Source organism: Natator depressus, chromosome 25, assembly GCF_965152275.1.
Source record: "Natator depressus isolate rNatDep1 chromosome 25, rNatDep2.hap1, whole genome shotgun sequence".
NCBI lineage: Eukaryota > Metazoa > Chordata > Testudines > Cheloniidae > Natator > Natator depressus.
Window position 1 is genome coordinate 14,256,383 of NC_134258.1, and position 27,937 is coordinate 14,284,319.

General features: G+C 55.0%; 1 protein-coding gene and 1 long non-coding RNA gene across 8 annotated transcripts in view; both read left to right on the forward strand.

Annotated features, from left to right (window-relative positions):
* The window catches only part of MEF2B (myocyte enhancer factor 2B), a 49,386-nt gene extending 44,177 nt beyond the window's left edge, over positions 1–5,209 (forward strand). For both annotated transcript variants that reach the window (XM_074939402.1, XM_074939401.1), the window contains 4 exons: positions 516–661; positions 1,686–1,800; positions 2,183–2,291; positions 4,066–5,209. In XM_074939402.1, the coding sequence (XP_074795503.1) occupies positions 516–661; positions 1,686–1,800; positions 2,183–2,291; positions 4,066–4,378 (683 nt within the window). In that variant the 3' untranslated portion in view covers positions 4,379–5,209. The remainder of the gene's footprint in view (positions 1–515; positions 662–1,685; positions 1,801–2,182; positions 2,292–4,065) is intronic.
* A 7,379-nt stretch (positions 5,210–12,588) lies between these two features.
* The window catches only part of LOC141977659 (uncharacterized), a 127,741-nt gene continuing 112,392 nt past the window's right edge, over positions 12,589–27,937 (forward strand). Inside the window, exons 1-4 of one of the 6 annotated variants that reach the window (XR_012636258.1) lie at positions 12,589–13,142; positions 13,288–13,387; positions 15,875–16,430; positions 25,556–27,916. This is a non-coding gene — a long non-coding RNA (uncharacterized LOC141977659). Of the gene's footprint in view, positions 13,143–13,287; positions 13,388–15,874; positions 16,431–24,769; positions 25,143–25,555; positions 27,917–27,937 lie in introns of those variants that run through there. The other 5 variants (XR_012636256.1, XR_012636259.1, XR_012636261.1 and 2 more) reach the window with 5 other exon arrangements.

Genomic DNA, 27,937 nt, shown 5'->3' on the forward strand with positions numbered 1-27,937 from the left:
ATATTTTTTAAGGAGAGCTGAGAGCCTCACCTAATCCCCTGACTCCCGGAGCTGGGGCTTTAAGAAAACCACCACGTCTTGCGAGACTCCAGAGTTGGCAGCTCTGCCGCCTTCCTAGGTTGTTTTATAACCAATCCTCCTGCTCAAGTGGCATCTCTTCTCTGCTGGAGGCTGGATGTGGCGACAGCTGGGGACATAGAAAAGTAGCTATGAATTAAACACGACCCTGCTCGGAAGGAGATCTCTCTGGCCATGCCCCACGTACAAGGTCGTCGCCTCCAGTGCACTTGAGCCCACTTTTGAAGGGTGAATTTGCCTCAAGGCATGTTATCCTTATGACTATGCATAGGAAAGAAAGCGCGCTGTGCCAGGCGCTGTACATACCCAGATGGAGGCACGCAGCTATGCTGTGCCTTGTCTCAGACTCCAGTGCATTCACCTGCCATTCCCTGAGCTGGGCTCTCACCCCAGTGCTTCCCAGATGCACTAACCTTTGCCTGCTTCTCCCTGTCTAGGCCTCGGCTACCCTCTCTTCTCCCATGGCAACCTGAACCGAGCCCTGGCTACCAAGACCCCTCCCCCGCTCTACCTAGGGGCAGAAGGCCGCAGGATGGATGTCCACAGCAGTTTGTCCAGCGCCAGGAGTAATCTGACATCAGCGGTAAGTGCCACACTCAGTGCGTCTGGTGACGAGGGTCTAGGAAGGGTCCTTCCGAAATACAGATGCCTGTGAGAGGCTGTATTTAATACATGAAATCCCTTGAGAGCTGCCCACTGTGCTCCAGCTTCCCCCACCATCCAGGCAGCAGGGCCCCTGGCTGGCACTACAGAAGGCTACCGTGTTGGGTTTAGGAGGAACAGCACAAGGTTGTCATGGGGGTAGTGGAAAGGGAAGGGTTAACAGGAGGAGGACACTATTCTGAGATCTCAGGATGATCCAGCCAGGCTGCGGCTCTGCCAGGGGGTAAATCCGGAGTCGCTCCATGGGCATGGGTGGATTGCACCAGCACTGGGCGGATGAGTGAGAGAAGAACCTGCCCCGCTGGGTGCAGAGGAGTCAGAGCGTAGGGTGTGCATAGGGGGTAAGGGGGCTGAGCACTCCTTTTGCAGGTAGTTTAGGGATCCCCAGTTTCTTGGTTTGTATTGGGGGAAGCGGGAGGGGGAAGGAGCAAGGCTCCCTTGGGAAAAAAACAGATCTCTGCCCGGCAGCTCCTTCTATGGGGAGCTTGGAGCTCTGGGGGTGAAGAGGGTCAGTGATGAAACCGTGGCTTTGAAATAGCCCAGAGTTTGGGGACGTAGTTCACACTCACTCATTTGCACTCACAATGTTCAGGCATACACACAGTCTGGCACACACATGCAAATTGCACATTCACCCAGCCACATGCATGCAGACAGGCCTGTCTGCACATCCAGATACACATGCCCAGTCATGCTCACACAAACTCACACGCACATGGTCACGCACATGCCCAGTCGCCCATGCACTCTCACATGGCCTTGCACACCCATGCACACTGGACGTTTCCGGGGGGTGAGATGGGAGGGGATGGAGGAAAACACTCAGCCATTCAGGAGGGAAGCGATTGCGGGCCAGGGGTCAGAGTGGCGTGGAGGGGAGCTGGGGAAGGACCCGAGTGGGGTGTTTATTGGAAGCCTGAACAGAGGATGCTTGTTTGTCTCAGCAGCGATCGCTCTACCCTGGCCTGCAGACGGTGAGCCCAGTGCTGCCCGCCGGCAATGGCAGCATGCCAGCCCATGGGCTAGGGGGCTTCCCCTTCCTCTCCTCAAGCCAAGCAGGTAGGCCCCGGTGGATAGCTCCTAGCCTGACGCCCCCGCTCACCCAGTACCTAGATGTCTCCCCACACCTAGCCAGGGGCTGCAGTTCGGATCTGGGTCACCCATGACCCTGCAGGGAATCCCCGTCCCAGAGCTGAGCTGGGTTGTGCTCCTCACTCACTGCATGACCTCAGCCTGCAGTGGCTGCTGGACACCCTGGGGAAGGGAGCCAGGCACCCCCAAATGGCCAGATGGGAGCCCCGTGCCCCTGGAATCTCTCCCATGGGCTCAGCCCTGGTGTAAACGACACAGCAGGTGTAAACTGGCTGTGGACATGGAGGTCCCTCCACTTTCACCCGTTAGCCCTTCTCCTCCTGATGTCCGTCTGCTTTCTCACTGGCAGAGTACGGGCCCGGCGAGGCCTCCTCGCACCCTGGCTACCTCCAGCCCAACGCCATTGCCTCCTGGCAGCACCACAGAGACATGGCAGCCTCCGCGCACCTGCCCCTAGGGTAAGAACCACGCCCAACTCCCAGCCTCGGCCAGGGGGCTGAGTGGGACTTCTCTCTGGGGGGCAGGAGCCTGGGCTCCCATCCCTTCCCCAGCCTCTCTCCCCACAGGCCAGCAGGGCTGGGTGCAGGGGTTAGATCTTCACGACTGCATCCCCCCTCTCCCTTTCCCCATTTCTCTTCCTCCATCTCCTTTCCCCTTCTCCCAACACTGGGTCCCAGGTCCCCAGAGGGCTGGCCAGTGAAGCCCTAGCCCCGCTCTGAGGGTAAAACCCAGACACAGGCTGGGCAGGTGCCTTCTCCTTGTAGCTTCTGGTGCCACCTGGTGGCAGGAGCTCAGCATGGGTTGGCGACGAGATTGGTGCCTTCTGCCTGCTCCCCACAGGGAGTTTGTTACTAGCCGTGTTCCAGACACTGGCAGCAGAACGGAGGGAGCTGGCAGGGGGCCGCTCTGCCAGCGGCCGGCTGCAGCTTCCGGTGGCTCTGGCTGCTGTGCTGTGAACGCTTGGACTGGCAGATACAAGCGCCCTCTCCCTGAACGCAGAGGACAGCACAGCTCCCCCAGCCTGGGCAGCCGCTCCCAGCTCCTCGGCTAGGATGTCCCCAGGGGGAAATTGGACCCACGTCTGCCCCAGGCCTCGGGAGCAGCGACTCTGTGGCATGGGCCCAACAAACCATTGCGATCGCAGCTGGGCACGGATGGCCCTGTTCGGGGGTGGGAGAAAAACGCCCAGGGATTGATTAGTTTCCGGAGCCCCCAGCTTCCGGGCGAGCCCTGCTCCTGGGAACACCCCCTGCCGCCTTATCCCAGCAGGTCCGGGATGTTTGCAAAGCCTATTTAAAACTGGCTGTGCCCAGGGGATGGTGCCCCCCACCGCCTGAGCCAGGCTCCCAGCTGCTCTCCCAGGCGCGTGGGTGGGGGAAGCACTTGGGAACCTGGTGCCCCAGTGGGTTGCACCTCGTGGGCCGCCAGTTCTAATCTAGCTCCGGCCAGGAGTGAGGAAGTCGTTAGTGTCTGGTGGCTGCTGGGGGAGACGTGTTTGGTGGAGCTCAGTGTCTCCCTGGCACCAACGCTGCCCAGAGAACAGGCACAAACGGGCCACCCCTATCTGCAAGGGCTGCTATGGGCAGCAACTTCCTGCTAGGAGCCGGGGAGCACTTGCAGGGGGCAGCGTGTGGGAACCTCGGCCCAGGGGAAATAGCGGGCACTGCCAGCACACTGGCCACATGAGACATTTCAAAGTGGGCGGGGACAAAAGGGGATCTCCCACTAACCTGGCTTGTGGGGTCACCCTGCTGGTGGCTCTTGTAGGGAGGGAACTGGATCGCCCCCCACACACAGCTGGTTAGAAGAGGAGCCGCTCCCCAGTGCAAAGCCCAAGTGGGAGCATGTCAGCAACCCCCATTCCTGAGCCAGGGGATTAAATGGGGGAAATGCCACCTCCCCCCACAAGCAGATGGGCTGTTGCGGGGCTGGCTATTTGCAGTCCAACTTCCTGCCTGGGCTGGGGGGGGGGGAATGCAGCCAGGAATAAGAGGACATTTTTTTAAAGGTCGGCAACCTTTCTCCCCTGCCCCCCGACCCCAGCCAATGAGGGAGTGCTCCGAATCCTGGTCAATGGAGCGGGTCAGTTCTGGTTGCCTTGGGATGGAGGCAGGAGTCCGAGAGCAGCCACAACCCAGCTGCTTGGGGCCGAGAGATCCCCTGGTGGCTTCCTCCTTCGGAGTCTCCCTCTGGCTCCCAGCCTGGCTCACGCCCTCCTCTTTCCTTCCCCAGGGCGGCCGGCAGAGGGATCCCCACCGAAGAGGCAGCCCCGGCCCCCAGCAGCTCTCCCCAGCACCAGGCCATCAGCATCAAGTCCGAACGGGTCTCCCCAGTGGTCAGCTGCAGGTCGGCCACCCCCCAGCACTCCCTGAGCGGCCTGTCCTCCCTCAGCGACGTCCCCAGAGGGCCCGGGGACCCGCCCCAGCGAGACGAGTATGCCAAGGCCTATCACTACCCGCTGGTCCTGTCCCGGCCGCTGGCGGAGGAGCAGCAGGGGGGCGTCCCGGTGCGGCGCCTGCAAGTGACGGACGTTTGGCAGAGATAGTGGGGCCGGCTGTCCGGGGTGGGGGGTCGCCCGCGCTGTTTGCGTGTACGTACCGGCAGTGGCAGGCCCAGTCTGTCCCATGCCTCCTCTTCTGCTCAGAAGCACTTGTACCCTTCTCCTGGGGTCCCCTGCAGCCACAACCACCCACAGGGCAGGAGGTGGCACCACAGAGCATGGCTGAGTGCTGCGGGAGACGGGGGGGATCCCAGAACCCCATGGGTAGTGAGTGCCTAGGGGGAGACCCCCTCGCTGCCTAGCCCCAGAACCCCATGGGCTATGAGTGCTTGGGGGAGCCCCCTTTTTGCCCAGCCACAGAACCCCATAGGCTGTGAGTGCCTGTGGGGTGACCCCCTTGGTGCCCTGCCCCAGAATCCCCTGGGCTCAGAGTGCCCACGGGGAGCTCCCTCTCTCGGTTTGAAATACATCCCTACCCTCTTTCCCTCCAACTCTCTGATTTCATGTTAATTGCATGTTTGGGTGGAAGGTCTGTTCCTCTGAGCTGGGCTGGGGCTCCCGTGAGCAAGGGGCACCCCCCCCTGCCCTCGCCTGCCCCCCACCTCTGCTCCTAATGCCCCAGACCAGCTGCAGGTGCCTCAGAAGCTCCTGTCTGTCTTGTTAACCATGCCCACGTCAACACCTCCCAGCCTTCTGCTGGCACCAGTGCAGCACCACTGGGGCACAGCCGTGGCGTGCCAGCGCGGGGGGGGCACTGGCCTTTTAACCCTGCACAGCGCAGGCTGGGAAGGTCTGCGTGAGAGCTGCCCCCCCGTGGGATTCGCAGTGTTCAGGTGCCACTCTGGATTATTTTCTATTTATTATGTTATATCCAGCCGCAGGTTCAGCCAATAAAGATTTGGGTTTGTCCGGCCCCCCGGGGTGATCTTATCGCCCAAGCGGCTGGGATAACGCTGGCTGGAAGAACGGCATGTGAGGTGTGTGGGGAGTGGGGTGGGTTTCCTCTCTCCTCTCCCCCCCTTCCCCCCGTCTCCCACACAATCAAGTTAACAGCACCTGAATGTGGGGGCTGGGGGGGGGGGAGAGGAGACCAGCGGGGCGCTGACCGCCCTGGGGCGTGTTTGACTGTCACACAGAGCCCTGGGCAGCCCCAGGGATGTAACCTGGCATCTCTGCATTTCCCAGGCACCGAACCCCACTTCTCACAAATACTTCCGGGGGTGACACAGGTGGGAGCGTCCAGCTATTGGCTGAGGGCACGGGGGGTGGGGCAGGATGGGAGCAAGACCCTCGTGGGCTGGGCTTGCCGTAGCCTAGCACCCCCGTTTGCTTCTCTTTCTAGTGCTGGACAGATGGGTGTTGTGAAGAGCTGGGGGCCTGCTCTGGAAGCCAGGAGTCCCAAGGGATGGGCATGTTCTGTGTTACAGCACCCTGCTGGTGAAGCTGGTGTCACGGCCAGCGTGCGTGATGCAGGGGCCTGCCCAAGGGGACAGCAGCTCTGCTGTGCCCAGAGCAGTAGAGCCCAGTACAAGCCAAGGGACAGGCATTCATGGCCCTGGGTCACTGAAACCTGGAACCCCATGCACCAGGTCGCCACGGTACTCACACAAATTTGGCCTGGCCAAACCTGAGTGACACTGTGACCCCAGAGGTTGCAACAGAGTGGGGAGCCGAGCCCCACGAGCCCCACAGGACAGGAGCTGCCGCTGTGGTGTTTAGTACCTATTACAGTGACGTGGCTATGATCGATCCTGGGTCAGAACGAGTTACTAAGCAAGGTGTTTTTTACACTAAATCTATTTACTGGGTGGCAACAGGCCATCAAGGTTTGCAAATGGGTCCTGAGCCTCAAACAGCTGAGCCCCACGGCTGCAGAATGTCCCAGCGCACTCAGGCCCAGCACAGACCCTGCCCCCAGGGCAGAGGCCAAGACCTGTCACTCGGGATGTTCAGCAGCAGCCGAGAGGGCTGAGCATGGGGTGCAGAGGGGCTGAGCGGCTCGGGGCCTGGCACCTGAGCAGTTCAGTGATGTGGTGGCAGAATGGCCAGCCCGGGCGGGGAGCGGGCCCGTCACTGAGTGTGTAACGCCCCGCGGCCCGGGTCTGGCATGGGTGAAAACGAGTCTGGCGGGGCGTCTGGACCTGAATGGGGCGTCCGAAGTGGTGACCTCAAGGGCTCAATGGGGCTTGTTCTGGGCTGGCTGCAGTTCTTCACTTTGCTCACCAGATGTCGCTGTCTGCTGAGCTTTGGTGCCCTGACACCCCAATTCCTTCATCGCCCGCTGGCTCAGGCAGCCCCGGGCGACTCTTGGAGGCAGGGAAGCCTCGGGGGGCTGGAGCTCCTCAGGGCGGGGTTTCTCCTGGCCACTTTCAGTGTCCGGCCTCAGGCGTGACCCCAGGGAGCCCTGGTCCCAGCCACGCCTGGGAAAGGATGGAGCCGGGCGCCCATTCCACAGGCTCTCCAGGGTCACCCTCTATTGTCCTGGGGGGAGCCAAGGCTGCGGGCGGGGAGAGCTGCTGCACAAGCCGCTTGCCCTCCATCCCTGACCTGTAGCGAGGCTGAGCTGCACACGCAATCCTGCTGCTGCCCGTCAGTGCTGACACATAGTCCCCCTGCTGGTCCAGGCCCAGGCTCCCCTCACCCCCCCGCCATGCCCCTCAGTCCTGCCCTGCAGCCCCCTACTAGTCCAGCCCTGGGCTCCCTCCACTGCAGCTGTGCCAGGGCCTCTCAATCTTGCCCTGCATCTCCCTACTATCCCAGCCCTGGGGTCCCCCCTCACCTGCAGCCATGCTTCTATTCCAGTTCTGGGTTCTGCCCAAGCTCTGCTGGTGCCCCTCAAGCCTGACCCACACAGCTCTGTGATGCCCCGCCAGGCTGACCAGCTATGCAGCTCCCTCCCCCTACCTCTGTCAATGCACTGCAGTCTTGACCTGCAGCACTCCCTGCGAGGCATGAGCCCCACCCCCTGACAGGCCAGACCTGGATCCTTCTCCATTTGTCCTTTTTTTCTTTTCTTTTTTTAACATGAAATCAACATCATAAAACAGTCATTTGAACTTTGGCCACCAAAAATATGTCAATTTCTGTGTAAAAATGGTGCATTTCTACCTTGGTCAAACTCAACCCTGCTGTGTTCACTGGTATGCACCACCCTGGGCCTCTACGGCTTGTTTCAATCAGCATTTAGAAGTTTGGCTGCTTCTCCAAACTTCACAGATCTGTAAAACGGAGCTGGAAATACCACCCTGCCTCCATGGGACATCGACTGGCCCCCTGAGCTTCCCATCATGGCCTGGAGCACAAAGAAACAACCGAAGAAACAAAGTTTGAACCAAACTTTGCCAAACTGCAGTAAATATTTGGCTCGGGTTCAGTAACGTGTTGGGTGAAGGTTTAGGGCAGAGTTTATCCTCATAGCCTGGTGTCCTATCTCCTGCGTCCATAAAAGAAGGAGGGTCAGCAGATTGTCAGGTTAATTCACAGGCTCCATGCTCTGCCCACAAGTCAGAGGTTTGGAAATGGGGGTTGGCTTGGCAGAATTCCTTGTCAGTGCTCTGCTGGAGGGGGCTGCGCAGACCAGCTACCTCTGCCTGCAAAACTAGATTCTCCCCCACCCCCCCATGTCCTTGGAAGCGATTCCATACTGTGCAGGCAGCCCGGGGTGGGGTGGTTGTTGGCAGGACAGCAGGAGCCTGGCTGCTGGAGGTGCGGGAGAGTTAAATTGATCCCACAGCTGCTCTTCCACCACCCATCCCAGCCAGAAGGTTCTGGGTTCAGTCTGGGCAAAAGCAATTCAGCTGATATAATTCGGAGTTACAGATCCTGGCTTCCCTCCAAGGATTGTTGGTGTACAGAACAGATTAAAAAAGCCACGGAGGAAGAATTGCTTAGTATGAATATCTTCATAGCTCTAATATTGCAGGATGCTCGTGTAGTCAGAGCACAGGCCAAGGAATCACACCTGGGTTTTCTTCCTGGGTCTGCTGAGACGTCCTCTGTGACTTTGGGCAAGTCACCTCACTGCTCGGTGCCTCAGTTTCCCCATCTGTGGCTGAGGGTTAATAACACTGACACCTGGAAGACTGCCATGATGTTAGTGCTTGGAAAGTGCCATAGAAGCCTCAGACAGAAGAGGCTACAAGAACAGAAAGAGTTCATATTATTTAGTGGATCATCAAAATTATAACTGGAACAGGCCTCTGAGCTCATTTTATCTATTCCTTTGCACCTGCTGAATCTGGTCTAGTCAGGCAGAAGACACGTCCCCTGATACATTGATATGACACATGGCCACTTCACCAGCCACAAAACTGCAACCAGCTCTGGGGAAGTGCAGCGTAGTTGCTATTTAAACCGCATACAGCAACCCCCCGCAACAGCTTCGGCACCAGTGATTTTTGATGGCACCCGTGCTCCAGATGCAACGCTGGGATTCCACCAGCCCTGCTAGCCAATGACAGGAAAGTTTGAGAGGCCCAGGTTTTATTTGTATTATGGTAGAGAGCTTAGGTTCTAAACAGACACGAAGCTAGGACAGCAAAGTGATCTGTCCAAGGCCTCTCAGCCGGTCAGGGGCACAGCTGAGATTAGAATGAAAGTCTCCTGACTCCCAGCCCAGTGCCTTATCTACTAGCCCACGCTGCCACCCTTTCATTGGCAGCCTTTATGTGCTGAGTCCCTGGAAGGGTGGAGAGCACGTCTCTCTTCATACATGCACACTGGGCCTCTCCCTGCACTGATTAAATTTTAAAGATGACAACCCATCCCGTGTGGCAGCAGCTCACACCAGGGGTGACAGGGCTGTCAGATCAGGGCCGGATACTTTAAAATGCGAATTCGGCCATTTCTCTCCTGCAATCTGCCGGGTGACTCATGAATAGATTATTGGTAATGGTACCTTGAGATTAAAACACAGAAGGAGGATTAATCCTGGGAAGAATTTGTGGAGTTTAATACAAACCCAGAGATTGACATAAATCCTTAGACCAGATTTGGCAGAAGCTGAGAGCTCTGCTGACATCTCGGATGGTCGGGAACCCAGGACAATCCAAACGTGGCAAGCTAGATCCTCAGCTGGTGTCAATCAGCATTATACTGAGCTATACTCATTTACACCAACTGACCCATAGAATTTACATCCCGTGGCTAGAGAGGACCCAAAGCTGAGCCCAGTGCATCACCTCACTCGTTACCCAGGGCATCTGAAACCAGCAGAATGACAATATTCATATTCAATATTCATATTATTTCCAGACCAGCTAGTCTGACCTGTTGCATAACACAGGCCAGAGAACTCCAGCCAGTGACTCTTGAGCCTAATAATGATATTGTGGTAGAACCTAGACGCCAAAGCCCCACAGTACAAACAGGTGCAGTACAAACATAGAGCAGATACAGACCCTACCCCAAAATGCTGTATAAATCTGCGGACAACAGGCGGATGCAACAGACAGGCAGAGGAGCGCACAGTAGCCAAGAGCTTATCCTGAGCAGCGGGTGGTGTTAAAACCGCAGAATTGCAAAACAATCTTGAAATCAGAAGATGAAATTCCCCATGAGACTCAGATTTTATCGATTATCTTAATTTTGGTCTCTGGGAGAAAGAAAGAGCCCCAAGATGTCCAGCAGATTCCTATCAAGATGACTTGGTGCATGGTGACCGTTGATTGGAAATGTATTTTGTTTTCTGCGGGGAAAAATTAATTAAAATTGAAAATGCAAAAAAAATATTACTTATTTTTTGCAGAATGTGGATTTTCATTGAAAAACACCCTCCCCCTGCAGACTTCGTGTGTGACAACTGCATGGCAGGGGGTGGGGCATTGGACTGGGAGGGGGGTTGGGAGGGAAAAAACCCATTTTGTTCAAAAGTTATCAGCTTTCATCACAAAAAGTCCGTGCCATGTTTTGAAGGGCTCTAACCCGTGGCTGTGGTGTAACTAACTAGCACAGGCTGTAGCAAACTGCTGGCCCACAGGACTGGATGCTGCTGGTAGACGGGTGATGGGCACCAAACCCTGAACATGGTGCACAGCCCTGAGCTGGGTGGATTGTCCCTTCTCCCGCTTAGGTTTGTTTGGGTAGCTCTTCACTGCAGAGTTTACCTGGCTTCAGGCACTAGGGATGGAGGCGCAGGTTAACCAGGCTGGCTATGAGCAGCCACAGGGCGGAGCTGCGTGCAGGTCACACCCATGTAGACATGTCTACACTGGTCCGGCAATACCCTTCATAGATTCCAAGGCCATTGTGATGGTCTAGTCTGACCTCCCTGATCATGTGCTAGGATTTCCGGGGGCATATCCCATGGTTCTTAGTGTGAGGCCAAGGCACCACCTGCGGGAGCTCTGATTGGAGAATCGCCCAGCTCCGCTGATTGGTCCAACTACGCTATTTAAGACAGGAGGTGGACCAGGAAGTTTGCCCAAGTAACAAGGTGGTTTCCCTTCTGGCTGCATTGGACCCTGCTTGCATCTGCCACCAGCCTGGTTCCTGATCTGGGCTCGATTCTTGCCTCTCCTCCTGCCCTGTTCCTCACCTCCAATCCTCTGTGACCAGTCCTGGCTCTGACCCTGACTCCGGCTTGACCCTTGGCTCTGGCATTTGGTATCTGACCTCGGTGCTGACCCTTGGCTTTGATTCCTGATTCTGACTCTGGCTCGACCCCTGGCTCTAGTAACTGGCTGTTGACTCTGGTGCTGACCCTTAGCCTTCATTCCCCAACCTGGACACCTGCTCTGCCCACTGGGCCAGACCACCTATGTCCCACTCCATAACACTTAGGCCCTCACTAACTCAAGCCACTCTAGGAGTTGTTTTTCAGTGTGTTGTAGGAGGACTTGTCGCTTCTAACTGAGCTCTGGTGCAGAAGGGTTCTTAGCCTGCCAACATGGCAAACTCCAGTCTGTCTGACTCTGCATGCACCTCACTCTCGTCCCTTCTGGATGGGGCCAAGGCAGGGATCCAGGTGAGGACAATGACGGATTCCTGCTTTTGGCTGCACCACAAATGCAGCAGGATGCAGACAGAGGGTACAGACAGGGTGGAAGGCATGGGGGACTTCAACTGCTGTGTGTCTGGGACGCTGCTTTAATGCTAGCACCAGGATAGCAGTGTTACGAACAGTGCAGTGTAGACAGAGAGAGAGCGAGGGATGCTGGCTAAACTTGTAATGCCGCTTTGAATTCATTCATTAGCGGTAACCAGTGACAGCCTACCTAGAATGAATCACTTGCTGGATTTTTCAATTTGTTCCTTGCTTGGAATACATCTTGGCTCACATGTTTGGGCGGGGGGTCCCAGGAAGTTGGCATGGCTTCTGTTACACTTGGGCAAGGCTGTGCACACCTGTCACAGTGCTAACCTTTCTCTGAATGTGAATTGGCCTAGAGAGAGTGTGTGTGTGTGTGTGTGTGTATGTCCCATCAGCCAACTTCCCTGTCCCCTTCTCCACCCGATCCCAGCCAGCGAAGGGAGACCAGGGCAGAGTCTACTCAGCCAACGATACATAAGACAAAGTTCTTAATGCAGAATCTTTATTCCCAGTGAGGCTGGAAGTGACCCAGTAAAACTGGCTGGATTTTCACACTCAGCTGCTGGCAGGGGAGATGGGCTCAGCTGATTTGCAAATGGCACTCAGGCATTAGTTGTGTATTAACGGTCAGTGGCGTGCCAGGCCCAGAGATGCAGCCCCTGCCCCACGGATGCATTGGGAGGGTAGAATGCAGATACACCAGGCAGGGAAGAGAGAGCCCCAACTCTAGTTCATTTCAAGTCCCTTCGCTCAGGGCTGGCTCTATCAACATAAAGCCATTCCAAACCCTTGGTACCAAACAGCAGAGGACTTCCAGACAGCTGGGTGGGGAAAAGGCTCACCCGTCTCACCCAGGAGCCACTGATGCAGCATCTTCCCCTTTGCTTTTTCAACCCTGCATCCATCAGCCATGGGCTAGGCACATGGGGATGGAAGTAGCCCCGTTTATGCTTTGTCCCAGATGCCGAGCTGACGAGGATAACTTGGAGTGTGGGCCAGGGAGCGCTGAGTGGCTGGGGGCCAGTAAATGAAGGAAAGGCAATGGCCTGGTGCACTGGGCTGGGAAGGTCACAGGGTGACCTGCAGGAGACGATGGAGGGCTGGGGATTAGGCAGAGGAGCGGAGCTGGAGATGGAATAGGAGAGCTGGGAAGGCTTTCACACCTATTGCCGGGGGGTGTGGCATCCGGGGCACATGGGCGAGGCGTGCTCATTTCAGAGGGGCTGGGGGGAGTGAGATGAGGAAACGGGGATCCGGAGCACTAGCCATGGCAGGCCCCAGCTTTGGGAGAGAATGAACATGGCTAAAGTGCAGCTGGCAACCAAGCCGCCATCTCCATGGCAACTCGTTCGGATGTCTCCAGGCAGGAGTCCCAGCCAGCGCACCTCAGCCCGGGTGGGAGTGAGGGCACTGAGCTTGGGGAGAGGACACATGTAACAAGAGCCCCAGGCCCCCCTGGGAGAAAAGGCAGGATCCTGATTCATTACAATCCTACCCCCTTCCCCAGCTCGACACCCCTTGGAGGAGACGGGCCTTCCTTCCAGTGCGGCCCTGCCCCCTCCAGGGGTTTGCCAAGACAAAAGCAAGAAAGCTGGTGAGGGGCTCTGATGTTATGGTGATGGGGGGCCAGATGAGCACCTGAGAGATTGGACACCAGAGGCTTCCTGTGCATTCCTCCCACCCAGGCCCTGGCACCGTTGCGGTGTAACGCACCGAACACTGGATTAGCACGATTCAATGCTGCAAAATGTGTGCGTGAAGGGGCCTTCATGGCTTGAGGTGAGACAGATTCTGCTTTTTACATCTTGTAGGCAAAGGCAGCAGTCTGGGGGGAGGGGAAGGGCTGGGGCCGAGGGTGGGGGGGGGGGTCTGAGCCCATTGCTAATGTAGTTCTAATCATAGACTTTTTTTCTTTTTAACTAAGGAGCAGCAATGGCTCGCGTAGCAGGAGCCCCGCCAACCCCTCAGGGCTGCCCTTGGGAAAGCTACTCCAGAGCCAGCAAGGGATGGACGAATGCTAACAGGCAAGCTGAGAAACCCAGGGAATGGGGGGCAGAATAAGGCGGGGGACGGGGTGAATTGTGAGACACTGATTGAATAGCAATGACTGCATGATTTATGGTTTGCATTATTGCATGGTTCATTTGAATATATGCTAATCAGGCTTTTCTCCTCGTTTTGTTTGTAAGATTTAAATTTGCTATGGCAACCTACTGGCATGGAATGAATGCCAGGAAATGTCAGAATGAGGTTAAGGCCGAGATGGCGTGCTGGAGCGGTCGCGGCTGCAGCCGCGGCGTGTGTGTGTGGCGGGGGATATCCTTCCAACCCAGCCAAGGGGGCAGGAATCCTGGCTTGAAAATATAAAACACAACAGCACGTGAAGTATAGGTGGTTCCTGCCAGCAGCAGGGTCTACCCAGAGAGCAATGCAACAGGCCTGGATCCGCCTGGATTTCTCTAGGTAAATTAACATCCAGCTGTGTGAAACGGACACTCATTCTAAAATGATGTGTAACTGGGCGAGGGCTGTGCTGTTAAACACAAGAAAACATCCCAGTCCGGGTCCTTGTGATGATGGTTGGAGGCGTCTGGCTCCTGCAATTTTCACATTTCCCCAGGAAGTTATTGGCTGCTGGTTCCCTCCATGTTTGAACTGAATTCCAGGCCACCTTCCCTTCCAGGCTGGGTTTGCCCAGACACTGGGAAACCAAAGGCAGTTGCTTTCTCGGTGGCAGGGGCTTGTCTCCATGCAGGCTCAGGATGGGCCCCAGTCCCGTTCCCGTTTGACAGCTGCCATCAGGGGCACTGGAACAATGAGGGTGCTGGGAGCCTGTAAACCTTGCATATGATGGAAACCACTTCTAGCCAGGGGGTGTGGCAGCAGTTCCAGCCTAGTTCCAGCCCCTATGCTACCATTGTCCCTTATGGGCTCAGGCTGTGGGCCAACTAGGAAATCCGTGGGCCTGCGTCTGTTGAAGTCAATGGAGTGATGTGGGTTTAAAGAGGGGCACGAGGGGAATTGAGTCCAGTGGCCGGGGTGCCCTAGAGAGAGGTTACTCACTTTGTCCCCTCGCTTCCCGCCGAGAGGTGCTACCTCCTGGGACAGGTGCCGGGGTTTGTGTCCCTCAGCAAAGCCCTGTTCATCTGCTGTGCCAAAGGGGGCAAAGGGGTCTCGCATCTCATGGAGGAAACGGTGCTGTCTGTGTCGCCAACTTGTGCACAAACCCCTCTCCAGACCCCAGCCTTCCCTGCCTCCCATGACTGGTCCTCCCATTAACCTCCTCAGATTGACGCCCAGATACTGGGGCTGCAGAGCGGCTGTCTGTATGCACCAAGCTCTTTCTCGCTGGGGTTTTGTGATAGGATGTGGGATGGATGGATACTCCCCCACCCCACCCCAGGGATGGACACACGGAACAGACACACCCCCTCACACTTCCCTCTGCCAAAGTCACACAATGGTGTGTCTGTGTGTTCACTATAAATCCTGCCTCAATAGCTTCTCCCTGCACAGTGTGGGGGGGAGGGGGGAACCATCAGTTCTCAGAACAGGTAGCAGCTTTGTGGGGGTGAATGATACATTCAAGGCGTTACTGATGGACTTTTCTCAGAGGAAAGCCATGGGAAAGTGACTGTCCAAACTTGTCTGGAAAGGTTAGCACATTTGGGGGAGAGGTGGGTTATGGCTACACTTTCTTCCACCCCCAAAACAATCCAGCCATGGCTGCAGAGTAAGGGTGAGGAGTGCAGACAAATCAATCAGTCGTTCAGTGATCAGAAAGGGAATTTTAAAATAAAGTATCGTCTCCTCCCCCCCAATAAAATTCCTAATGCATCAGCTAATATCAGGAGAAACCCCCTTTCTTGACACTCCAGAGCAGGGATTTTCTGGACAAGAAAAAAATAAAATACAGAAAATCAACTACAGAAAAATATCCTTAAGGGAGCAAAACGTTCAAATTCTGGGGCAAGCCTTTTGGAGTTTGAAAAAGGGCCCAGCCACAGATACAAACTCCCCCCTCCTTTAAAAAATAACCATGAGCTGATGGGATTGTGCAAAATGATTAACAATCCCTTCTTCTTCCCGAACCCCCCTGGCAGACCTATTGTCATGTTATTGGGGTTTGCCCTTGCCAAGCCTTGTGGGTATAGATTTGGACCTGGCTGGCACCTGTTCCAAAGAGAAGTACGCCGGTGGGAGGAGGGAGGGGACAGATTCAGCTGGTGTGAATTGTCCTGGCTCCATTGAAAGCCATGATTCTACTGAAGGTGTGGTAGCTGGATCTGCCTGGGAATGAACTTCTGCTTGTCTTTATGCAACTAAATTTGGTGTTTGTTTGGGAAGAAATAGAAAGGCCAAGTGATTCCTGCAGAGCCTTCCAGGTTAATGTAATTCCCTAGGAAAATGCTAAGTGCAGGTGGGGATAACTGGGACAGTTTTTTTAAAAAAAAGCAGATGTAGGGATTTAAAAGAATGGTCTCATTTTCTGTGTCTCTTGTTAATTTCAGAATTAATTTGGACAGCAGACTACGCTGATCGTCAGAGCTGTCTCCCTGGAGCTGTCCTGGCCCTGGTCTTTCTAAATGCAGCTTTAGAAATTAATTAGAACTGATATTTCCCATGAAAATATTTTAAAAGAATAAATAAAGACACCCCCCCTTCAAAAGTTTCATTCCAAAACGACGTTCTAGCTGCCCAGTAAAAGCATTTTCCAAAATCTTCCCCCCTTTTTTTTGTTTTATTTTCTGAAGTAAATCAGTCCATTTCCCCTAGATACAATCCGTATAAGAACAGGGCTTCAAAGAACAAATTGCTTAAGGAAAATCCCTTTCCTACAGAATATTCCACATTCGCCATTTACTAGGGGCCTTGACTCGTGTCTGAACACACAGCACCACCGCTGCACACCGCCTGGTAGCCACGACTGGGCCGCAGCGGTTTAATGTGAAAAACCAAACCGGTTTTGCTCAGACCCCTGCACGCGGAGATCAAGACAAATCTCCTGCAAAGCGATGTTCGGGTGCGGTTTTATCGAGCATCGGAGGAGATGAAATTTACAAACTGGTTGGTGGTTTTTCTCTTCCAATAAATAAATACGAACGGTAACAACCGGGCGTGCTCATGTGCAAGCTGAGGCTGGCTGAGCTCGGAGCGGTATCCTGCAGCTCCCTGGACTCGAGGCGCTGCCCCTGGGTGTGGGTGTGAACCCGGGGAAGCCCCAGGCCTGACCCAGCTCCAGCAGGAAGGGGAGGCAGGGGTGTGAATTTTGCACCGTTACGTTTGTAGCGGAAATAAAGGATCCTGCCTCGGAGAGGATTTAAAAATCCAGCCAAGCCGAGCGGGGCCCCGGAACGAACCGATGCCCGTCCTGACATTTCCCGCGGGCAGAGCTCACGCCTCTGTTGGGCCGATCTCTCCCTCCTACAGCCGCAGCCCTTCTCCACTGGGGGCCTGGCTGCGGCCTAAGCTTTTTACTGTCCGTCCCTGGGAGTTGGTCCCACCCGCCCCCCAGCATAAACCTCAGTCTGTCTGTAACTAGGACACAGAGCAAGGGCCACTAAAGCGTCTTCTGTGAAGCCAGACACAATCTGCCGGTGCCAGGGCGTTTCTGCAGCCTCTGCGTCTCGCGGGGCAGGGAACCAAGGACGGGACGGGGGCAGTGCGTGTGATTTTTCAAAAAGAGACGTGCAGGGCCAAGATTTACTCAAGACAAAATCAGTATCTTCTCCTCCCCTGGGCTCAGAGGAGCCTGGGCGGTTCTAGGCGCAGGGAACAAAGCGCGGAACCACGCAGGGTTCACGGTTCTTTTCTTTTCAAAAGGATCGTGTGAGTTTCTGCTTCAGAGTGGGACGGAGCAACAAAGTAAAACTTAATAACGCAGCATCAGCATCGCATCTCCTCTACAGCCATTTCCTGGGGATATTTGCTACCCATCGAACTTGGCATTACTTTGCTTACTGCATGTTCTTTTATACTAGCTATCTAGCTACCTAGCTATCCATCCATCCCCAGGCACCCACCTACCTATCCATCCGTCCCCATACACCCCATCTAGCTATCCATCCGTCCCCAGGCACCCCTCTCTAGCTATCCATCCGTCCCCAGGCACCCCCCTCTAGCTATCCATCCGTCCCCATACACCCCATCGAGCTGTCCATCCGTCCCCAGGCACCCATCTAGCTATCCATCCGTCCCCAGGCACCCCCCTCTAGCTATCCACCCGTCCCCATACACCCCCTCTAGCTATCCATCCGTCCCCAGGCACCCCCCTCTAGCTATCCACCCGTCCCCATACACCCCCTCTAGCTATCCATCCGTCCCCAGGCACCCCCCTCTAGCTATCCACCCGTCCCCATACACCCCCTCTAGCTATCCATCCGTCCCCAGGCACCCCCCTCTAGCTATCCATCTAATCAAGGTGATAACATTTGTAAAAATGACCTTTATATTAACTTGAAATTAACCCCAGCACATGATGGGGGAAACACAGAAGTTTCCCACTATTCCTCTTGTTCGCCCACGTTCAGGACCTGAATGGAACCAGGTTGTGCTTTTCCATAGTTGCAGTTTTGCTTGTTGGTTTTTATCATCTCTCGCGTGGCGTTGGCTGGCCGTACAAGGTAACATCCATCCCCGCGCAGCAGGGCAGGTGCAAAGCGCGTGTTTCGCAGGGGGCCTGCGGGTCGCTGGGAGACAGCAAAAGATCTTTTAGCGAATTCCCGTCATTTGCCAGTCAAATAGCGCCCACTGTTTGTGCTCCTCCCAGGAAAGACATCGGTCTGCAAGATTAAATATAACGCTAAAATCTGATCTTTACCAGGTGCCATCTGGTTTTTTCTCTCTGTCTCCTTTCTTCTCTTTCGTTTCTGGGTGTATTTCCAGATGCGCCTCCTGCACTGGAAGAAGCTGTAGCTCACGAAAGCTTATGCTCAAATAAATGGGTTAGTCTCTAAGGTGCCACAAGTCCTCCTGTTCTTTTTGTTTGAACTGTATAATTTTAATCTTTGCATGACGATAATAGGGACCTGGAGTAGATCAAACATCTGGCACTTTGTCTTGCTCTCTAAACGGTTACATAGCTGCAAGGCGTGTGGATTTTAACAATGAGCAGCTCCCTGGAATATGATCGGTCCTGAAACCAGGTTGTCCCATTGTTGTGAGGATACTGGGGAAACAATACCTTTGCCCTCTTTGATCTGTACAGACAAGGTTCCTGATATTCTCCAGCGTGTCCGGGGTCTGCAGGTTGCATTGCCAAGCAGTTTAACGCTATTTTTCTGTAGATCTGCACTTTCAAGTGATCCCCTTCTCACCCTTATTCCAGATCACGTATGAGGAAAGGCAGGGAATGCTGATCTTTAGGGCAGCATGTATAGACCAGGCTACGTTGAGGTAGCCGAGTAGGTAATCTGATGAAAAAATACACTCGTAAGCAATTCAGAAACAGCTATGATTTGGCCAGCTCTGACCCTCATCTATTTATCGCTGAGAGGATAAGTCGCTCAGTTTCCCCCCACAGTAGAACAGGTGTCGGACTGTCTTTATTGGTTGAAAATAAATAAAGGTCTTATTTCTTATATGTATAACGGCCTCCACTGGGACAGCTCGGGCACACGAGGGGCGGAGACCATGTGGGGAAGACTTAGGGCTGGATCCTTGCAATGTGATCTGGGGAAAGAGGGAGACACAAGAACAGCGAGAGAGAAATGACCCAGTGTTGAGCCTCGCCGTATAAACATTCAGCACTCCCGCAACAGGAGGTCAGTTTTCGGAGGGGGGTTCAGTGGAAAGGCAATGAAGGGTAACATCCTCCTTCAGGGAGGGTCTTGGGAGGGGTTGGTTGGTTGTTTTTTGCACGCCATGTATATATGGCAGGTATCAGCCCCAAGCCCTCTAGAGCCGCGTTGGCTCCTGACCAATCTGGGAAGTGGCTTGAGCTGCGCTCCGGTCTAGTCCGTATGTCAGGCCAGGTGGGTAGTGAAGGTTCCTGGACGGGTAAAACGGCACCAGGCTGAGTAGTGCGAGATCTCAGATGTTCCATCGATCGCTAGTGGGATGAGGGCCGGGGAGGCAAAGTCGCTAAAAATGACTTGCAGCGGGACTGCCTGTAACTTTCTCCCCACTCCGGAATTCTCTCTCTTGACACCCGAGCCCCTTCTCCTGTGTGTAGATTGTGTCCAGGTTACGCTCTCCAGCTGCCTTTGCCGGGGGATCTGGTGTCACACGTGCGTTGGTTTATTTTATATTACAACAGAACTTGGAGAGACCCGGGGATCTATCTAGTTCCCTGGGGGTGGATCGGACCTACCAGCCGCCCCTGTCCTGGGAAGGGTGGCTTTTCCTTCTCTAGTCGCCTTTGTGAGAACAAAATATTCGGTGTCCTAACTTATGTGGGTGCCCACAATTGGTTTTCAAATCTCAGCATCCAGGCATGGGCCCCACCCTGTCCCAGGGACCTTCAGGGGCAGAGTTTTCACCCCAAAGATCAATGTGTTTTGCGTGACGCATTGGACGCAATGGCAGAGCCTGGTTCTTGCGGGGAGGCGGGATTGATAATGATTTTATTTCCCTTTGGTTCCTTCTTCGAAACTCAGGACCCATGTAAAGATCACCGTTCAAACCCGAAGGCAGCGGGTTTAGTTGATATCAAGACCTATTTTAAACGAAGTGTATTTACACCATGAGGATGTTTGTGGACATGAGGCAGCTGACTTCCCAAGGGTCTGTCTGCTCTCCATTGATACTCCAAATTTACTCCCAAATCCAGTCTGAAAAGAAGGGAAGCGATGTTGAGACTTGATGTGTAGAGCGCCGGGACATTTGGGCATATTAAATAGGTCTTAAAATATGAAAAGAGCCCAATGTACAAAGTCCTTCTTCCTGGCTCCATCCCGGGGGCGTAGGCAGGTCTCGTGCGCTGAGTCTAGGCCCGGAACTGTCCTAAAGGGCAGCTGTGTCCGCTAATGACCCGCTTAGTTGTAAAGCGAGTGTGTAATTGGGCACGTGACTCCACACCAATCTGCACAGACAAGGCAGGTTGGGGGGGCCTGAAATGCAGCTCAGCCGCTCATGGCGGCAAAGAGGTCAGGGCCACGTGTTAACAATGTGCTTGGAGCTGGAAGAGGGGGTGCAGGAGGTGGGGTCTCTAGGCAGGAGGAGAGAACTGGGTACTGACCGTGCATCAAGAGGCTGTCTCGGGTTGCAGAATATAAAGGGTTTAAAGTGGTGGAAAACAGCCTCGATCGAGAGGAGAATTTGCAGCCCCATGCATGGGGCTGGAGCGAGGGGGGCAGTTGCACCCCCTGGCTTGAAGTAGTTTCCATCATATGCAGGTTTGCAGTTCGGTTCCAGGGCTCTCAGTACCCCCACTATACACACTGGACCCGGCCCTGGGGGGTGTCCGCTAGCTGGACCCCGGCCCTGGGGGGTGTCCGCTCAGCGTTTACAAACGGTTCGCTTACCCCAGTTAGCTCCAGTAACGAACTCCAGACTAGAAACCCCGTGGCGAGCGAGCGTGAGAAGAGGGGGGTGAAGCAGGTGAAGGGAGGAGGTGTAGAACTGGAAGCGGGGGTGGGAGTGGGGCAGGTTCTCAGCCGAGCGCTGGGAGCTGGCTGGCCCAGGAACTCCGGGAAGGGGGAGGAGCAGCTTGCGGGCTGGGGTGTTCCTCGAAAACCATTTGCCACCCCAGGTCTGGGGTGGACACGGGGGCCAAGGCCCAGCAGGGTCTGGGAGAAGCGAGCCTGGTTCTGTGGCCGAGACCTGGCGGTCGGGTTACGAGTCTTCTCCGGGTATTGGCCAGCTGGGTTTCGTTGCTGGCCCATGGGCCACGCTGCGCAGGGAGAGTGGAGTAGGCGGTGGTCGGTCCCAGCTGGGAGGGGGCGTATTCACTGGTTTCAATAGAGTAACCCCCCTGCCCCATGCCCAATGCATGTAAGTGCGCGAATCTTTCTTGGAGGAAAAGCTGAAGGAGCAAAGCCGCTGGCCAAGCCCCCTGGGCGCGCCGAGGGCCCAGCTGCTCCCACCCTCGCTCCCCCGGCTTGAGTCCGCTAGAAGGGAGCTGCGGAGATGTCCGGGTTCAAGCGACACCCGCAGACTAACTGTCGTTGGATGTGTGTGGGCCCCCTGGTTAAAGTGGAGACGGGGGAGAGCGGTTCCCCAAGGCGGGACTGGCTAAGGTGAGGGCAGCTGGGGCTCTGACTTTGCACGAGGGAATGGCTGGTGCCCCTTCGCTGCTAGGCAGGGCAGTAAATATAATCCCGGAATCCCACGCGATCCTGGGTTTTCTGCAGACGTGAGGATGATTTTTTGTGTGAGCAGCAGCTGAGTGTATTTAAGCTCTAAAGTCCTGCAGAGCCCCCCAGCTCCGATCTCTGCCCCGGCACAGTCCTGCTCCCCCAAAGGTGTCACTTGAAATAAACCTTTCTCCCAAGATCACTCCTAAAGTTCATAAAACTAGAAATAAGGACCGGGGCCCTCTCTTATGACTAAATACGTTTATTTCCAAGTCCTGGTGTGAACTTGTATAAGTCCGGAGAGAACCGACCCATTGTTTCGATGACAATAGGCTAAAGATTTTGTGGGTTTCGTTAGTTCTGGCTTTTCCGGGGGTCGCTCTGTGGTCACTTTCAGGGCGGGGAGATTTGCGATTGTTTCTCCAAGGAAATTTGGTCCCTTTGTGATTTGCTGTTGGGGGTAGAAGTCGGTTCGGGTGAACAGCGGTGACCGTGGAACCGCACCCTGGTTTGCTCCTTGGTTTGGCTGCGGGGAGGTGACGGGTGACTCCTCTCCGGGTGTGTCCTGGGGCGGGGAGCAGACATGAGGCATTTTCCCCTGCCAAGAGCAACAGACACCAGCGGGGAACGATTTCGATCTGGTTTTCTGCTCACGCAGATTTGGGGCGTCAAAGAACTTCCGCAATCGATCGGGATCTTCCGGAAACTGGTTAATGTCGGGTTATTTGGATCCTACGTTTCACCTGCCAATTCCGGGGGAGGAAAACGATCACAAAGGGACATCTCGAGGAACCGGGGAGGAATCAAATGAAAAATGACGCTGTTTCCCTGAGTGAAATGCAATGATCTGTCCTTTCCACTCCTGCCCTGCCCTGCCCTGCCCTGCCCTCAGATCTCAAGTCTTTAAGCTGGATAATGACCGTCTGGGAGGTGGTTTAAATATTTTGGGGGGAAGGGCGGGGGATAACACTGGGCTCATTTACAGAACAAACCAGCTGATTGTGCCAGATGTGACTGGGGCTCGCCCAAACTCCCCGCGTGTTTCGCTTCAGCCCAGCGACAGCAGGGAGAGGGGCAGGTTCTCAGCCCCGGGGGGGCTCGGTTCTCGGGGCCGCTCCCCGGAGCTAATGTCTGCGGAACCAGAGGGCCGTGAGTGCTGAAGCAGGGGATTACGGGGAGAGGGGGTCAGACTTTAAAGGCGAGGGCGGAGGGTTTTAAATACAGATGCGCGAGGCACAGGGATCCACCAGGGGCATGTGCGGGCGGAGGGGCTGTATAAACAGATCAGACCTGGCTCCAAACTCTCCAGCTCTTCACTGGAATAATAAACGGAGCTGGCCCCCTCCTCTGTGTCCTGCCCCGAGCAGCTTGTTAATTGCCCCGCTCTGTAACGCTGCCGTAGAGTCACAGCCTCTGCGTGTAAAAGCACCGTCCCCGTGGGCTCGGAGCGCCGGGTAAAAGCGCGCAGGGGAAGGTCTGGGTTTCCTGCCTGGCCAGGGGGGTTCCCATCTGCGAGGCGCTGCGACCTTGTGGGAAAGGTGGGCGGGTCACCAGCCTGGGGGTGTGCACTGGGGATCAGAGCGGGGGCGGGGGGGAGCAGGACAGACTCCCAGGGTGGCCACCCACCCAAGCCACCCCTGAAGCAGGGGTTCACTCCCCACGCCCGTCCCCACGGCCAGTTGCTTTCTGCAAGAAACTGACAGGCCGGAGGTGAGTCTCACCCAACCCCCGCCTGCTTGAATCGCCAGGTTTCTGACCCTTGCGCCGCATATGGCCCCGGCCCTAAACCCTTCCCCTCACCAGCCCGATTCCTTCCCATGGCTGGAGCGATCCCAGAGCTTTTCATTCCATCTAGGGGGCGGAGGGGCCTTCCCAGATTAAAAAAAATAGCCCCTGACTCCTCAAGGCCTTTGGCTGTGCTCCACGGGGCGGGAGGGGAGAGGGGGGCGGGGGACAGGGGCCACCTTTGCAGGGGACTGGAACACTGTGTACAGTGGGGGTGCTGGGAGCCATTGAACCAAACTGTGACCCCTGGGTATGATGGGGTCCCCTTCAAGCCGGGGGTGCGAGCAGCGCCCCCAGCACCCCTAGTTCCAGCACCTTGCATTCTGCGCCTCAATGGGCGACAACTGAACCTTTTGTATGGTGCGCCAGGGGCCTTGTTCTCCCGGAGCTGGGGACGCTCCGGGGGGGGGGGGCGGCTTCCCTGCTCCGCCTTGGTCTCTATTCAATTAAGGTCTGGGGCGGTGTATCAGTGAGAAGGCTGTCTGCTAGCTGTGACCCACACACACTGAAATCCGGGCCCCACTGAAGTCACTGGCCAGCCCCCGTGGAGTTGGTTTGTGTTTCACCCCAGAATTAGCAGAATCCCAAGCCGGGGAGTGACTCCAGGAAGTCAACCTCCAATACAAAAGTACAAGGCGTTAGTGCAGGGACGGGGATTCCGCCTCCTCTCCAGGGTCCCCCCCCCATGCCTGTCAATATCTGGAGGTCACTACAGCACGGGGCGGAAGGCAGGGCCCACGCAGGTACCTGGCCGTGCACAGCGGGGTCTTTTCCACCTGTAGCTTTGCTGGACATTGGGAACCTCCTCCATTGTCAATGCAGCCGGTATGCTGGGCGCGCTCTCTCTCTCACACACACACCCCGCCTCCTCTTTATTCAGATTTATGCCTCGGCTCCCCCCCCCCCTTCCCTCCTCTCTTTGTTGTTTTGCAAAAGCACTAAAATATTCATAACTAGCTGCAATGGAGATTTCTTTTTAATGAATTTTTGATCAAAACATTAACAGGGAGTCAAAATACACAAGCAATTTCCACCCACCCCCGCCCCTACCTAGGAGGGAATTCAGTGAAAGAGGTGGGTTTTAAAGAGGTAGTGGGGGGGTGTGTGACAAATGTCCTCTCCCCCCCCATCCTCCTTAAGTGGAGGGAAAGAAGGAATTTCGTGTCTGGAGATGCTTACTGGTTTCAGTTGCTCTCAAAGACAAATGTCAGAACCCACTTTGCCTGTCTCCTGCCTAATTCATCAACATTTAAAACCCTTAATACTGGATCGGGCATGAGGGCGAGGGGGAGAGTCCGTGGTGGGTAGAAAGCATAGCCGAAGAGGTGGGGAAGTGGTTTTTCTTTGGGAAGGAAGCTCTGATCAATGACTCACTCACCCGCCTTCCCCTGGCCAGGCCTAGGTGGGAGGCAACAGGACAGAACAGAAGCTTTTCGGAAAGGGGGGCGGTGGGATCTAGTCTCCTTGGTCCCGATCCCTGCATTGTCTGTGTTTACAAGATGCCCAGAGCTCACCCTGGAGTTTGTCCTTAAACAAGATCAAAAAGGTTTTGATCGTCTGATGAATTCCTCCCCCTGCCAAAGACTAGCCAGAGAGTCGGTGCTGGGTTTATCGGCTGCAGGTAGAGAGAGTCCCGGGCTCCAAATCTCCTCCAATACAGCTCCCCAGTGGAGTAAGTCGCTCCTGGGACTCGAATCTTTTCTGGCTGCAAAAGGGGCTTTCACCTCCGGAGAGAAGCTCTGCGGGAGAGTAAGATCAGGTTTGGAGAGGGGGGAATTTATCTTCTATTTTGTTTTAAGAGAAGCTGCTGCTTCTCGGCGACAAAACCTACCTTGCCATGCCTGGAATTGGGGGCATTTTAAGTTAATTATGTCTTTTTTTAAATTATTTCTTTTAAAAAATGTCTATAATCTTGCTCTTCTCCTCTGGGTGCAAACTCGGGAAAACGCAATATTGGAAGCCACTGCAAGAGAGGCTTTGAGCCCGAAGTCAAATGCTTCTCTTTGTAAAACACCTTCTCCTAAGTGCAGAGTCCAGGCTGATTTCTAACACCCTGAGCCGTGTGTGTGTGTGTGTGTGTAAGAGAGAGAGAGAGATGGCTGCTCTGTGCATGAATATTAAGTACGCATAATAATGTTAGAGCATAAAATAACAGCCTCATCTTTGTTTCAGGAAGGATGTGGCCACGCAGCCTCGGACAGAGAGCGGAAAGGAGCTGGGCAGATTCACCTTAGGAAGGATGCACAGACAAGGGGGAGTTTACCCCTTTTTAAAAAAAAAAGGCAAGCCTTGGACTGGGGAAAGATTTTACTGGCTTTGCCTTTCAACATCTAATCAGAGCGTTCTGCTAAATATGGGTCAGAGGAGCCTGTTTTAACTACGGCACCCACAGGGGGGTGATTCTACTTCTGCCCAGTCCCACGTGAACAAACCGCAGTGGCGGCAGAAATCAGCCTGGTGGGTTGGTTGGTTTTTCACAGCTCTAATAATGTTCTGACTATGGCAGGGGAGGGGGAAATTATCTAACCCGCCTACAGGTGTCGCTGTTTTCGACAGCGCTTTAGAACAGACCCGGTTTGCTTTTGGGTGCGCTCCTTTCAAGTGACCGGGTCGAAGGTGCTCGTGGAAATGAGACCGCGAGGAAGGTCTGCGAACCTGTTCCCAACTGGATCCTTGGTGGCTTTTCCTTTCTTTTCCATTGTACTAACCCCCCCGCCCCCTTGTTCGTAGCCTGAGTCAGGGAGCAGGTAGCCTCGCGGGGCTCCAGCCCCTGGCTCAAGGATAAACCCTTCCGACAAAGCCTGTTTCAGCTGCACTGAGGCTGCGGGTCCCGAACAGCCCAGAGCGTCCACCCAGCTCACAGTCTGGACCGATATTCGTTAGCCAATAAATGCAAAAGCAGAACTCATTAGAGAAGCAAAACCTTCTACCTGCACAGGCGGGACCAGAGGAGTCTTTTGGGGAATGACCTGCGGGGGTCGGACCGGCGTGTGTAGCTCTCGGCTAAACTTGGCCTGTGTGGGATTTGCACGCTGGGAACTCCGCGCTGCGTTCCCCAAGGGGCTTTCTCCGAGAAACCCGGCTCCGGGTCACCCTCTCGCGGGGCATTGCGCCACGTGTCCTCGCCGAAAAGCTGCACACTCCGAATCAAAACTCGGGCAGGGGGTGTCTCTGCACCGCAGAAATGAGCCCGGCGTTTGAGGACATGGTTAAAGTGCAATTGTCCCAGGCCCCCCGAGCCAGAGGTTCGCCTCCCTTTGGCAGGATCCGAAACGGGATTTTTTGACTGACACGCTCCAAACTCCCTAAACCGCTAGATCCAGCGGGTGTAGGGTGTGTTACAATGGCCTGGATTGTGTGTGGTACACACTTACCCGTATAACTGCCAACACAGCCATGCGTGTGTGCATTTACTGGATTGTGTATCTTTGTGTGTGTCCGGCCACACAGGTACAAGTCACTAAATACAGACACGAGGGTGTGTCTATAAAATCCAGATTCGGGCTGTATTCTAACGCGAGGGGATGTATATGCCCCGCAACCCGGTACAACGTGCGCAGAACATAAACCGGAGTGAATTCAAACAGAGACCACGCGATTTCTTTTCCAAAAGAAAAACATCTCCGTCATCGCAATACTTCTGTTGCCCTTGTTCCTGCGCCTGTACCCGAAAGACCAGCGTGAATTGTGTGTGTCTGTTTGGGGGCTGGAGTGTAACATTTTAAGGAGGCTGAATTGCAAATCTACGTATCTTTCTTTTGCAAACGTTAAAAACATCAGGGAAATCCAGCCGTTGCTACACCCCTAGACCTGCGCCTGGCACCCCCCGTTATCAGCCTAGGGTCTCTTCTTTTAAATGCCTCCAATCCCTGTAAGAAGTCGCTGTGGATTTTACAGCTTGGGTTTTGTACCTGTGGGTTTTTTTCCCTTAAAGCCGAATGCTTTCCCCCTCGGGCGGCGGGGTGAAATCCGTGGATTTTTAACGACGCTAATTAACCCTTAAGAAACTCTCCTGTGTAAGCTGTGAGCAATGTAAACACAGGATGAAGGGCTCCGTTTGCATTTCGTGTCGGGGGAGATAAGACATGCAGGAAACCTTCAGCTCACCGGCTGCTTTTCTAGGCTAGTCAAACACCCCAAGGGCAGAGCGAGCAACCTCCTTGGATTTTGTGGGACGGCCAAAAATAAAATAAAAAAAACCCCTAAAAGCGATTTTGGTCCTAACCAGCGAAAAGGCCCCCGAAGGTTCCGAGTTACGTTGTGGCTAATTTGTGATGAGCAGGAATTACTGTTAGCGACCGCTAATCTACCGACCGTGTGGCGCCAAACTGGCCTGGCAAACTTTTAACCCAGGACACGGGGGGCCGGGGGGGGTTACGACACACGCATGGCAGAGCCTGGATCCGGCACCCCGGCGTAGCCACAAAACCCCGAACAGGCAAACCCGCCTCGGGCTCCGTCCCAGATGTCTCCATGTTCACAGCTGAGCCGGCTTCCCCAAGGCGTCTGTCGTCCAGCTACCTTCATGGGACGGTAAAACTTGGGTGCCGCCAA